Source organism: Cucurbitaria berberidis (assembly GCF_010015615.1).
Source record: "Cucurbitaria berberidis CBS 394.84 unplaced genomic scaffold K460scaffold_3, whole genome shotgun sequence".
NCBI lineage: Eukaryota > Fungi > Ascomycota > Dothideomycetes > Pleosporales > Cucurbitariaceae > Cucurbitaria > Cucurbitaria berberidis.
This window is the reverse complement of record NW_024468937.1, coordinates 4,581,816-4,594,700: the sequence shown is the minus strand read 5'-3', so window position 1 is coordinate 4,594,700 and position 12,885 is coordinate 4,581,816. Positions and strand designations below refer to the sequence as shown.

The following is a 12,885-nucleotide window of genomic DNA, read 5'->3' as shown; positions in this document are numbered from 1 at the left end:
AATAGCATGGCGTTATTCGATCTCATTTCCCAGATCGGCTATACAATGCAATGCTATCACATCCAAGCGCATCAGGAACAGGAAAGATTAATTTCAAAGCGTCAAGCTTGGAAGTGTTGCCAGCCCCTCTCGTTGGGCTGATAGTCCCAGAGCTGCCCCGCCTACCCGTTCCTGGGCGGCTTAGTCAGCGCGAAAAACACAATGACCTTCGAAAGCTCGCGAGACAAAGCTTTGCACACCACAGGCCTTTGTGCCTTTCACACACCCTCCCTCAACATCTGCCAAATTGACGCCATCACCATCCATCTGCTACTGGTTCTTCAATGATCCGGTACTATGACAGGCTTGAGGCGCTCGCATCCTAAATGTATGTCTCCCCTACAACTCTGCACTTGCCCACCCCGTGAGATGATGAACAACATATTGGAGCTGTCCTAGGCTATAGTCGTTGAGGACTTACAATAATAATATACACTGAAAATTCTGATACTCTCCTGAACATCGCTGCTGCTGCCGCTTTACGCATGTTTACGCACCCTCGCTAACGTTGGAGAAGAATTTGCACGCCTGAAGCTTGAGCTCCACACGCGTCCAGCCTCTGTCGCTGCCTCTCGCAACACTACGACCATCACCATCACCTCACCCGTCGCTGCATCTCTCACCATGTCGACCGATCCCCGCCTACGGGCGCGTCAACAGCAGCTCGCCCCTGCTCCTGCTGCTGCTACGCCTCCTCCACCGCCACCACCGCCAGTCGAAGCTCCAGCTCAATCTATGGGCATGGACGGTGCTACCGACGCCCACGCAGACAGGAACATGGTGCCTGACGACAAGTTCAAGCTCAAGTTCTGCACCGTGTGTGCCAGCAACCAGAATCGGTATGTCACCTCCTCTCCCGCCTCTGCTCTGCTCCCAACTGACCAAAATAGCTCCATGGAAGCACACCTCCAGCTTGCCTCTGCCCATCTCCCCACCATCTCCTTTGGCACAGGCTCCCTCGTGCGCCTCCCCGGGCCCACCGTCACCCAGCCCAACGTCTACCACTTCAACAGCACCACGTACCGCTCCATACACGATGAACTCGCCCAGCAGAATACTGCCCTCTACACCCACAACGGCCTGCTGAACATGCTTGGCCGCAACCTCGCCATCAAAGGCTTCCCAGAGCGCTTCCAAGACTGGGTGCCTGGTAAGCCGCGCCTGGAGCATGCCGAGGACAAGGGCTGGCAAGGCACTGAAGCTGGTGTTGTCGATGTCGTCATTACGTGTGAGGAGCGCTGCTTTGATGCGGTGCTAGAAGACCTGCACAACAAGGGTGGGAAACTCAATCGCCCTGTTCATGTCATCAATGTCGACATCAAGGATAACCATGAAGAGGCCCTGGTAGGCGGCAAGGCCATCCTCGACCTAGCTCTGACTCTGAACCAAGTTGCTGCCGAAGAGAGGGAAGCACATGGCGAGAGCGGCTGGGAGTCTGGCGGTGGAGCTGCGCGATCAGGTTTTGATGAGCGCGTTCCTGATATCATCGCCACGTGGCAGGAGCGGTGGCCGCAAATGCCTGCGCTGTGGAGTCTGGCATGGTCCTAGACTCTTCCTCTTGGACGTCTGTCATGGCGTTGTCTTTCCTTATTCTGTCCATCCACTTTGATACCCACTTAGCATAGCGCGGCGTTTCTGGTTCACCATTATGAGTGTCTATGAATACCATCTGAATTACGATACTACTACAAACACGCCTGGTCTTTTGTCTGCATTGTGGTTGTCTTAATTACCCCATATCTCCTTCTCAATGCACACGTCCCATTTAACCTACACATCAACAATGCGAAACTTTTCTCCTGTGCACTAGTACCTCGTGGAAAGGCAAGCAGTTTCTTACCTGGTAATGTGCATAGTGAAGTCATTCAATATTCTTGCCCCGTAGGTCACTCGACTATATCCCATGTTCAGGTACTTGAGAGATATTGGTCAAGGTGTACTTTTCATTCTCAGATTGTATGTGATGTTATCATTCCATCGTCTTACTAAACATATTTACAACGCAAAAGACTCGCTGGACATATTGGTTCAAGATTGAGAATTTACAGTTAGAAGTTATACGTTATCATGGCATATGCAAGACATTTTTATGTACAGTTGTCCACACGCTCAGTCTTCCTCCCTTCTGTCCCCTGCCCTGCCACCTCCCAGTCTACCACTTGCTAATGTCAACGACGGAAAGCTGCACCTTGTTCGTAGTGCTAGGCGGCAGCTTGCCTCCGCCCAAGATGAGCAGCTTGGTAGGATCGTTCAGGACGCGGAGGTGCCTGGTATACGATGCGGTCTCGGGCGTGTCGACCTTCTTCCACGGTCCCTCGCCCAGGGCCCTGTTGATGAATACCTCGGTTGCGCTGGACGAGCTGACGATGATGGTGCCGTTCTTGCCGCCAACCGGACTCCACACAACATACGGTGAGCCAGTGGGGATAGTGCCGTCGGATGCCTTGAGCACCACGCCAGTGACCGGGCCGAATTTCTCGGGGTCGGCCGAGATCTTGAAGTACACGGGGAATTGGTACGAGGTGGTGATCGCTGGGCCGCCGCCATATTCGTACGTCATGATGTACTTGCCATTGGGCAGCAGCGCAACAGTCGGCATGCCTGGGCGGTCAGTGTACTTGGGATACGCGACGTCGTCAATGACCTTGCCCCACTTCTTCAAGTCCGTCGTCGTCTGATGCACCATCTTCTGTCCGTGAGTCGCGTTGTCGCGCTGATCAGAGTAGTAGCAAATCAGCTTCTGCTTGTAGAGCATGAGGAACGGCTCCCAGACAGGCGTCAGCCCGTTGTTGGGTCGTGCCTCACCGCCTGCAGCGATGTGCGAGATGAATTTCCATGACACGCCCTTGTCGGTGGATGCGTAGAGCTCGATTTGCGTCTTGGACAGGTCGGTAGGGATGGAGGATCCGGAAAGGAGGACAGTGCCTGCCTTGAACCCGGCGAAGTCCTCGGGCAGGATGTACAGGTCCGGCTGGTAGCGTAGACCCCACTTTTGCTCGGTGTCTTGCACGCGGGAGATTTCCTTCCAGTTCAATCCGCCATCTGTGCTGCGATAGATGGGGAAGTAGACCTTAGGAGGCTCGGGGCTGTAGTTCTCCCATGTTGCTAGCAGGGACCCGTCTGCAAATTGAGCAGAGCGCGCGTAGAGGACGCGAGGGTCAAGGTAGTTGGAGGGTGGTGTGAAGATGACACGGCGGGAGAAGGTAGGCTGTGCCGCCTTCTGCTGGGGGTAGGCAGAGACGACAGTGATGAGAGAGAGGAAGAGGGTAGAGAGGCGCATCTTGACGAGTAGCTGGAGCGGATGAGACTGAAAGAGATGGACAGACAACGAGACTATATAAAGAAATAGCACACAGCCAAATAGCACACTATACACTGCCTAGCCATCTACCAGGTCTTACCAACCCATTCTATGGTTCGGTGCCGATATATGCAGGGATGATTGCTCCGAACAGCCGTTTGCCTCCATCGTAGTCCTTGTCGCCCATGGCGCTGGAGACATTGATTTGCGGGGAATTGCAATGCCGGAGGCGGAGGAATTATGGGGACCCAGGGATCTTCAGATTTTGCGGGGGAATGGTAGGGAAGCGGCAGTAACATACCCCGAGAAACGGTGCTAATGTAGTCATATGGAATTTCCCCGGTCGGATTAACGTCGAGAGAAGAGCCGAGGCGCGGAGCAAGAGGACTGATTGCGGTAGAGCGAGAGAATGTGAGGGTCATGGGGCTGCCCGAGGACTGTTGGCGCAGGCGACAACGGAGACGAGCGTTGGCGAAAGATGGGATGGTGGTTGAAGTGAGGTTTGGCATGTTGGATGGAGGAAGGATGAAGGATGACGCCACCGGGAAGGAGCCGGCCATGACACACCCGCATCGCGACGTTGGCTCGACATGTGACAGCCACCGACTGTATTTCTACTACGCCTCTTACCTTTCATCTCGTGTTACTCGCAATATGCTGATAGCTGGAACCTACCATGTTACTCATTGTGAGGCAACGCTGATAGGACCAAGTGCGGCACCACACACATTCCGACGCTGGGAGTCGACGCACAACGAGGCTGAGGACATAGCCTTCCCTGGTAGTGCTTCAGCAGGAGAGGCATGGATAGGACAAGAAGAGAAGAGGTGTCCTGCGCCGACAGTCTGTAATGCGTTCGGCTGAACAGTTCGCCAATCAACGATGGCGATGGCTATGCACCTGCAGCCAGTGTACAGGCAGTTGTGGCAGTGCCAACTCGGCTTTGCTCGTATCACACGGCAGCTGACTGCAGCCTGGGACGATGAAAACTGAGATGCTATCCGTTTCGACGCCTTTCAGGCAGCTTTTCCTGCATCATCCTATGTTGAACATGCAAATATGGTAGGTAGCCTTTCTGTGCCTCGTGAAAGTGGGGCTCCTCAGACTGGACGAGTGACGAGGCTATTGCGGGGCTGAATGTCACATGAGGACGAATGATGGAGAATGGCTGACTTTTTGATACAACAGGCTTCCACTATAGCTTCTCCTGTACCTTTGCGTTTCGACCAAAGTCAACATATGGGCAACGACGTGCACTCAGCAGAACCTGGACGCGACACGCCGCTTCCGCAGTATGAAAAGACACAGTCCGTTCCATTCACCTTGAATCTTCAAGAGGACGCACGTAATCCTGGCCAGTTCCAGCTCGTGGTTAACATCAGCCCGAAGCATCAAACAGCCACTGGGCTACCTCTGAACCTTGCTACTCCTCACAATCTGCACACACCTAAAAATGAGGTGTCAAAGCCGATTTTGAATGCTCAGACACTCTATCAAACACAAAAGTCTAGTCCTCCTACCACCCCGCTCCAAGACAAGCAAGGCTGGTCAGATCTGGATGCTGTCCCATCCGAGTTTCTCCAAAAGGTCGTGCCAGATTGGAATGTTACCTTCTCGCGGAGCGACTCGACAGCGTCCACGCAATCCAAAAGATTGGCTGATATCAAAGCCAAGATTAAAAAGAAAGGGAAAGGGTATGTAGTGCGATTGCTGAAAGGATCCACAGGAGACCCCTCCAACGAGATCGAGGTGGACCTTGGTCAACAACACACTGCAGCGGAGACTACTATCTCCACCTCACACGAGCTAGACTCTTCAGATCTGCGAGCTGAACTTGACTCTACTCAGACTATCATTCCATCTACAGACGATAGCGTCATTGGGCGCCCTGATGTGTATGAAATCGGAACCTCGAACGAACCTGGTATGCAGCAATGGCAGTCCCCTGCGATCCCCTCGAGGTTTCCGATCGGTACATCATCTCGCAGGCACACAGCTGTTGATGTGCTATCGGCTGGCTCGATAGCCGAAGAGAGTCTGAGTGATGCTGAAACCCTGATTCCGGATGTCCAATCGATAAGTGGTCGAATAGATGAAGATCAGACAGACACAGAGTTCTCCCCCAGAACCAGCGTCGTTCAGCCAACGAGATCAGACTCGGTGTTTAGTATAGTCAAAACTCCAACCCGCGGTTTGTCAGTCGTAGGACCAGTGCGAAGAGTGGAGAAAACCAACCGTGCTCGCACAAAGAGTAAGACGACGCACCTAGAGCTCAATCGTTCTGATGCCCACAAATCTGTCAAACGTCGATCTCCACGCAATTCGACATCGAACTTTGCAACTGGAGTCTCATTTGCAGAGGCTCATGTAGATTCATCAACGTTGCGGGAGCGTGTCCGACCAATAGCTCGCCGCTCGCCCGAACAAGACCTTGCTCCGGCTGAGTATAGCACATGGCAGCATCCAACGCGGAACGTAAAAGTAGTCAAGCCTGGGCATTCGCGTCGGTTGTCGGTAGATGATCTACAGGTCTTAGGGACGAAGGGAAACCTGCGGTTGCAGACAAATATACCGAGACCCAAGTCCACAAATGTTTCGCCGGTCGTGCGTAGGAAGAAGTCCCCGAGGACGCACCAACCAGTATTGTCTTCACGCTCTTCCGACGATTCCATAGACAATACTGAGCAACCGAATTCATCGCCAGAGTGGTCCGAAGTGGATCCGTCAGTCGAGCTTCGGGAAGCTCTAGGAAGGGCGTTTACGTCTGCGGTCGATATTGCCGATGACGTGGAAGAGAGCTTTGAAGAGATATCTATACCACGGATAGTTGAGCCGGTAGATGAAAGCCAGATTGGTGAAATCCCCTTTCCATCTGAAGTCGAAATCAGGTCTGCCCCTATCAGTGTTCGAAGTCCAACTTTGAAGTTCTGGGGTCTTGCTATCAGCGCCTTATCAGAGAAAGCTTACAAAGGTTTAAAAGTCCTGGGCGACCTATACGGTACCGAGCCACCTGTGCCACCAGGGCATGTTCGTGTTCGATGGACTTGTGTAAGCTAAATTCTTTGTTTCTAGATCTTCAATTTGCTAATAGGAGCTAGTCCTGTGGAGAGCCTTTGTACGATGATTTCATCGAGACGCGACCAAACGCTGCTCGCCTCCTAGAGGCTTATCTAAATCGCCCAAGAACCCATACCCCTAGAAGCCCTACAAGTCAGAGCAGTTCTGCATCTTCCATGGCGTCCATCTTTGATGCATCTAGTAGAGCATCTACCCTAGCGACCCCTTCGTCAACCTATGGTAGTCCATCCCCCTGGGGCAAGCATTTGGACTCATCGAAGTACAGTCCAACACGCCTACGTACCAACAGCCCATTCAGTGTGCGGATGCCAACTCGCGCAGAAGAGGCGTGGCTCTTGACGTGTGCAAATGAGGGCAGGCTTACTCCCAAGATCGTACACCTTGACGTGAACGACGTTCGGATCAAGAGTGACAAGGACCTCGCTCTTGCACTGCGTGAACACTATGATCAGCTCAACCGCCGCTGGTTCAACTGGGCTCGCCTTCGCGGATTGACAACGATCGAGTTCGTCCAGTTTGAAGTGCACCGTAATCGCTTCGCAGACATTCGCGCAACGCCTTCCATGCCCCCGAACTCTGCTTCCCCTCCAGCATCAACGCCTGATCCTGAGAAGCCCCAAGCTCCATCTCGACACCCTTATACGTTCGAACCTATCGACCTACTTCCACCTGTGGGCAGCACCTACCTGCTTCACTTGTTCAAGCATCCGAACGACTACGACGGCGAACTCGTTACGTATCTCCGTAGTCCCAAAAGGCGCGAACGACTAGGATTCGGTATGGGCTGGGGCATCAATCTGGTTGAAGGCTTCCTAGCGCAGCGGGTTTGGATGGTCGTGATGGGAATCTGCGGATTGGGGAGCGTAGCGTTTGCCGTAATGTGGACGGTCAAGAAGAACGACGTGCAGGGTGCGTTCGGTGTCGCTCAGTGGGTGCTAGGCTTTGCAGTGCTGTTGGTGGGTGGAATACAAGCATGGTTGGAGTAGGATATGCTGGGCTGGAGCCGTTAGATTGGAGCGGTCTTTTGAGCACATTTTCTTCCTCCTCATTTCCACGCTCGTATGTGGATGTCACCGGACCAGACTACGGCGTGAAGAGCATATAAAGGCTGAAGAAGTCCGCCCGTTATTCAAATACGTACGCAACCGGTTTCGTCGTCGAATTCCAAACTACAGCCCTCACAATGGGCTCTTTCCTCGAATCTCAATTTCGTTTTCTCAACAAGATGCGAGCGCAGATAGGATGCAACGAACGCGCAGAAACATTCGGGATAAACAGGATCCTCGGCATTGCAGCGCATGAATAGCGGGATCGATCGTCTGCCTCCGGCCCTCTTCAACTCCCTGGTCACTAACATCATACATGCCTAAGATGCCGCTTTCCGACTACTTCCTCCTGAAATTTGATATCAGACGTCGTTATGCGGGCCAATATAGGTTGTGATATAGTGCGCCCACTATTGGAGGAAAATTCGCCGTTTCATGTTTGAAACGAGGCTGCACCCCTGACCAAGTACAAGTCGGCGCTCCGAACCCGCCTAATCTCGCATGTGTTTTCTGGTTGTTGGAATCGCGGGTCGAGGTTGCGAGATGGGAATCTTGGTATTGTCGACGCAAGACGAGCCTGGGCGCGGCGTAGGTTGTGTTGAGGTCGCTTGACATCCTCGCCGTTCTGGTCGTTGGTCTCGCTATCGCTTAGCGACGCTGTTTCGTGCAACAACCACCGAAGCATGAACAACTTCCCGGTCAGTATCATCTCACACCATCATCCCATCCCTACGGGAACGAAACATTTGACAGGCGTGGCGCCACACGCAATGCGGCGCTCTCGGCAGCTGTTTGGTAGAAACACCTAGCATCTTGGCGGCGTTAATGGCAGGGAAGATTACCAGGACATTCGGGTCGCACGTTTCAAGCGTCCCCGCCTAGCTCGAACCGTCTACTAGAACCACACCATCATTTGGCACGTGCGGTTTATTGAAGGGAAATTCTAGCGTATAGTGAGCAACGTCTGGTGGAGTTTCGTTTCCAAAGGTCGTTTTGACGCCTAGCCCGCAGGTAGAAACGCCTGGCCATCCCAGAACGGCACTAGGCAATCGGGACCTCAAGGATGGCCAACGTTTGTGCTTCGCTTTGCGCGCGGCATGATCCATCGTCCTGGGCTCTCATTTTGTGGATGTCTTGGACTGGCGGGGCGGGAAGGACAGCGCTGGAATAAATAGGTCTGGGTACCTCCCAAACAGAACCTCATCGCTACAGCTTCAGTCTTCGGTGCTTCAGTCCTTCTTTTCAACCTTTACCTTCGTTCATTCCAAGTCCCTTCACTGTGTGAAGCCGGCAGACATTCTTTTCCAAACAACCTGACATTCACTTCCATCGAACAACTTCAACTCAACTCGCAACTTCCAAAGAACACCCCACACATCAATCAACATGTACAAGGTCATTACTTCTCTCGGTGCTATCGCCGCTCTAGCTGCGACCGCCACCGCCCACGGTATCACCAACGGTGTCACCATCGACGGCCAGTTCATCGGCGGCTTCAAGCTCGACTACTACTACACCAAGAAGAACAACCAACCCATCCCTGCCAACATCGGCTTCTACGCCGAAAACACCGACAATGGCTTCGTTGCGCCTGCTGATTTCGGCGCTGCCGACATCATCTGCCACAAGAATGCCAGCCCTGAGGGCACTTCGGACTCCCTGGCTAAGGTCGCTGCCGGTGGAACGGTTGAGTTCCACTGGTCTACCTGGCCCGAGTCGCATGTGGGCCCAGTCATCACCTATGTTGCTCCTTATACGGGCGACATTGCTTCCGTCAAGAAGGGCGACTTGAAGTGGACCAAGATCCAAGCTGATGGTTACGCAAACGGCAAATGGGCTGGTAAGTTCCTTAATCGTCATCTCTCAAGCAACTGCTTACAATATATCAGCTATCGAGATGATTTCCAAGAACAACACCTGGCCCGTCACCGTCCCCGAGTCGCTGAAGGCTGGCAAGTACGTCTTCCGCCACGAGATCATTGCGCTCCACGGCGCCCAACAGGCCAACGGCGCTCAGGCTTACCCCCAGTGTCTCGCCATTGAGGTCACTGGCTCCGGTACCGAGACTCCCGAAGGTGTTGCTGGAACTGCCATCTACAAGGCTGATGAGGACGGCATCATCTTCAACCCCTACACCACCCCCATCAACTACAAGATCCCTGGCCCCGCTCTCTGGCCTGCCGGCTCCAGCGGTGGCTCTCCTACCACCCCGACCAAGCCCAGCAGCTCCGCTGCCCCGGCCGCTTCTTCTGCCGCGGCTTCATCTGCTCCTTCGTCGGCTCCCTCATCCGCTCCCTCGTCCGCTCCTTCGCCGTCTGCATCTGCCGTTGCCACGCCTGTTGCTACCCCCGTCGCCTCCCCAGCTCCCTCCGGCGCCGGTGGCAACACCACTCTGCCCGCCCAGTTCACCCTCGACACCTTCATTGCATGGCTCGAGGACAAGGCTGCGGGCTCTTCCAACAAGGCCCGCCGCCACGCTCGCGCTTTCTAAGCGTCTCACCTTGGCCCTCTAGGATGGAGGGCAGTAGATCGCATGATATGATTGATGCTACTTTGTTGTTGACCGTATGAAGTTCGTTGGATACGAATGACTCGATTACCTTCTTTGTGTATAGTACACCGATTTTTTGTAGCATAGCGCTTCACGGCCTAGAACCTTTTACCCCATCTGCGCGTATTTTCTCCTGATGTCTGGCTTGCATGTGTGATGATTTCTATCCTTCTTACTTTCATATTGCAAGTGGATTATTGAAGTTTGCAAAAGCTGAAGCATCCCGTTTGACATGGTGATTTGGCGAGGGTGTCATGGAAGATGTGTGAACACCATGGCGGGGTATTAAAGACCACCAGCACTATTCATCACATATCAAAGCATTGGGAAGATTGTATGGAGGGTCTTCTGGCCAAACTGAATGCTCAGGCCATGCGTCCGATTGATTTGCTGAGGGCTACTACGCTCATCCCAATGGGAGAGGAAAAAACACAAATAACGCCATGTCAAGAGCCTGAGCCTCCCCACCTCCACCCAAAAAAGAAACCAAACCAAAAGAATTATGCGCCGTGTCCCTCCCTAGGGCTTAAGAGACGTGGGGGAGAGGAGATACCCGTGAACGGGGTTTCACGGGTAGGCGCGATGCTTGGGCGGCCGGGAAAAAGGTCACTGCTTCATGGTACTAGAACAGCATTAGCTCTCAGTCTATCTTGAATTTTCATATTGAACTGACCGTGCAAGCGCCCAGAACTGCGCATCGCACTTCCTCTCCTCCTTGATCGACTCCTTGACCTTCTTCTCGAACGTCCTCAGCTCCCGCTGCAGCTTCAGCACCTCTTGCAAGCACTCGCGGAGCGGCTTGCAGCGCAGATCTCTCAAGATGAGCGCGTTGACTTGGAGAGGGTTCTTTGCGAAGACCCCATATCGTGCGCATTGCGCGAGGAGGAAGAGCTTGCGGTGGCTTTTAAGCCATTGCTTGACCCAGAGGCGTGCTACGTCCGCGTACGTCTTGGCCTGGCGCTTGATAATTTCAAGCGGAGTCGGCTGAACGAAGATGGTGGAGGCCATTGTGTTGGTGTTGGTGTTGGTTTTGGTGTTGTGGTGTTGGTGATGTCTTTAGTATTTGGGGCAATTGGTGTCAAGGCGCGGGTTTGGAGTGAGTAAACAGAGCAAACAGTGACGTGCTAGCGCAGCTCACATCCCCCTTCACCTTCTACTTGACATGTGGGACAATTAAATAGAGAAACAGTTGAATTGATTTCAGACATTGGATAGCATACTGGGGATTTGAACTTTTACCTACCTGAAATCAATGAACGCCATCAATGCTGACGCTCAGCAGCACCACCCTCTGGTGATGAAAGCCTCTCAAGATGCCTCCAAGCCAGCAAGTCAACCCATCTTTTGATCATCTCTGCCCATACTTCCTTGATATCCTTGATGGGTTTGTAGTTCTGCAGCGCCACGCCAAGTACTGCTTCTTCATGCTCCAAATCGACTCCCTGTCTGGCTAACTCGTCCCCATGATATTGCGTTGCATATGTGTAGAGAAGCCGAGAAAGCAATTGGTTGAGGTCCTCTTCAAGCTCCAAGGGTGTGGTCATGAGCTTAGGCGCGGCCTTCAACTCCTCCAACAAGCCCGTAAAGAATGGATTGAAGCTGAAGTTTGCTAGAAGTGAGTTCTGCGCGCCTTCTGTAACATGACCTGGTACACCTCCGAGGGCGACGGGGTCCAAGATCTGATCCTCGAAGAAACTATAGACCTGTTGTAGTGCGACCTCTGCTTCCTCTCTCGTAAAAGCTATCAGATTGTTCATAACCTCCGGCTGTTGACGTATTCTATCGATTCGCTCCGTGTCGTAGAAGCGGTTGTCTAGGTGCAGTACCTCAGACAGAGGTCTGAGTGGCATGAAGCCACAGATCTGGCCGCAAGCGCGATGCGGACACCGAACGATCTCGTCGTTGGAAGTATACCATTTCTTAGTCAAGCAATCGCGGCAATGTAAATCGTCGCTTTCATGACAGGACAATTCATATTGCGGAACAGTGGTTGAGTTGCAGGATGCGCAGTTGAATCCAATGACACCAATGAGCAGGGGCTCACCGGTCGTGGAGTCATTGTTGGAGTCGTAGCCTGACATGGTTACTGATCTGATAGTATGATATCTCTGGACTAATGCAATATCGTGAAGTGTGAAGAGATCTTGGCTCGTCTCTGTGTTCGAAAAGTAGGATTGAATTGGAGAATGTGAGCTTAGATTTTATAGACTTGGAACTGTACAACTACTATGGGATTAGAGAGCTGACCTTTGTTGTAACAAAGCAAGTGGCGCCCATTATCGAATAGCAATGAGCGCATTCAGTAAAAGAAGAGCCAAAGTGGGGAAACAAAGCTGGTAGCCAGACAAAGAAGTTTGAAGCTGAGTATAGTATTCCCAATAACATCACATCTCAATGTACGAAAGATGTGAGGGGATCAACGTCGAGATAGCAGAGGTGGTGCCGACTCTAGAGTGCTTATATGCATCAGAGAGCGTACGTAGAAGTCGAGACCAGACTACAGCTGAGGATGACCACGCCACATGGAGATGGGAGCTGTTGTCAAATGGCCTTTTTGTTCAGGTGGCGCTTTGTTGGTGACGGTAAAAAACATGAACTTCGTTGGAAAGAGATATATGGCCCTTGAATGAGATTTATGACTAAAGCAGAGTACGGGGTCAAATCTACAAGATGTTGAAAACCAGACATGAACGGTGAGTTAACCCTCAAGTGGCAATAATACGTCCTGGCTATGCTTTGGAGCGCTCACAAACTTAACGAGATATCCGTCGTTATGCTCTTTCAAGATGGCATGGTGCATAGTACTCTAATCAAAGCTATTGCTAAGACTTTTTGTGTAATTGGCTATAACACTATGATTGGAGTATGCA

General features: G+C 52.5%; 6 protein-coding genes across 6 annotated transcripts; 3 read left to right on the top strand and 3 right to left on the bottom strand.

The window, feature by feature from the left end:
* Nucleotides 1-663: 663 nt before the first annotated feature.
* On the top strand, nucleotides 664-1,587 carry K460DRAFT_282100 (RNA polymerase II subunit A C-terminal domain phosphatase SSU72; the record flags this gene model as incomplete). Its single annotated transcript, XM_040928545.1, has 2 exons — nucleotides 664-878; nucleotides 930-1,587. 2 exons carry the CDS (start codon nucleotides 664-666, stop codon nucleotides 1,585-1,587), a joined length of 873 nt encoding a protein of 290 aa, XP_040788768.1.
* Nucleotides 1,588-2,191: 604 nt separating this feature from the next.
* K460DRAFT_285187 (glycoside hydrolase family 93 protein) lies at nucleotides 2,192-3,319 on the bottom strand (the record flags this gene model as incomplete). The annotated part of the gene is made up of 1 exon (XM_040928794.1): nucleotides 2,192-3,319. The coding sequence occupies one exon, from the start codon at nucleotides 3,317-3,319 to the stop codon at nucleotides 2,192-2,194; it is 1,128 nt and encodes a 375-aa protein (XP_040788767.1).
* Nucleotides 3,320-4,399: 1,080 nt separating this feature from the next.
* On the top strand, nucleotides 4,400-7,404 carry K460DRAFT_355913 (uncharacterized protein; the record flags this gene model as incomplete). Its single annotated transcript, XM_040931915.1, has 3 exons — nucleotides 4,400-4,402; nucleotides 4,529-6,388; nucleotides 6,439-7,404. 3 exons carry the CDS (start codon nucleotides 4,400-4,402, stop codon nucleotides 7,402-7,404), a joined length of 2,829 nt encoding a protein of 942 aa, XP_040788766.1.
* A 1,446-nt stretch (nucleotides 7,405-8,850) lies between these two features.
* K460DRAFT_284089 (lytic polysaccharide monooxygenase) lies at nucleotides 8,851-9,955 on the top strand (the record flags this gene model as incomplete). The annotated part of the gene is made up of 2 exons (XM_040928709.1): nucleotides 8,851-9,304; nucleotides 9,354-9,955. The coding sequence occupies 2 exons, from the start codon at nucleotides 8,851-8,853 to the stop codon at nucleotides 9,953-9,955; spliced, it is 1,056 nt and encodes a 351-aa protein (XP_040788765.1).
* A 666-nt stretch (nucleotides 9,956-10,621) lies between these two features.
* K460DRAFT_395669 (uncharacterized protein) lies at nucleotides 10,622-11,226 on the bottom strand (the record flags this gene model as incomplete). The annotated part of the gene is made up of 2 exons (XM_040936061.1): nucleotides 10,689-11,226; nucleotides 10,622-10,637 (listed from the first exon to the last, which is right to left on the bottom strand). Exons 1-2 carry the CDS (start codon nucleotides 11,021-11,023, stop codon nucleotides 10,622-10,624), a joined length of 351 nt encoding a protein of 116 aa, XP_040788764.1. The 5' UTR covers nucleotides 11,024-11,226.
* Nucleotides 11,227-11,277: 51 nt separating this feature from the next.
* K460DRAFT_286750 (uncharacterized protein) lies at nucleotides 11,278-12,096 on the bottom strand (the record flags this gene model as incomplete). The annotated part of the gene is made up of 1 exon (XM_040928922.1): nucleotides 11,278-12,096. One exon carries the CDS (start codon nucleotides 12,094-12,096, stop codon nucleotides 11,278-11,280), a length of 819 nt encoding a protein of 272 aa, XP_040788763.1.
* Between the last annotated feature and the right edge of the window lie 789 nt (nucleotides 12,097-12,885).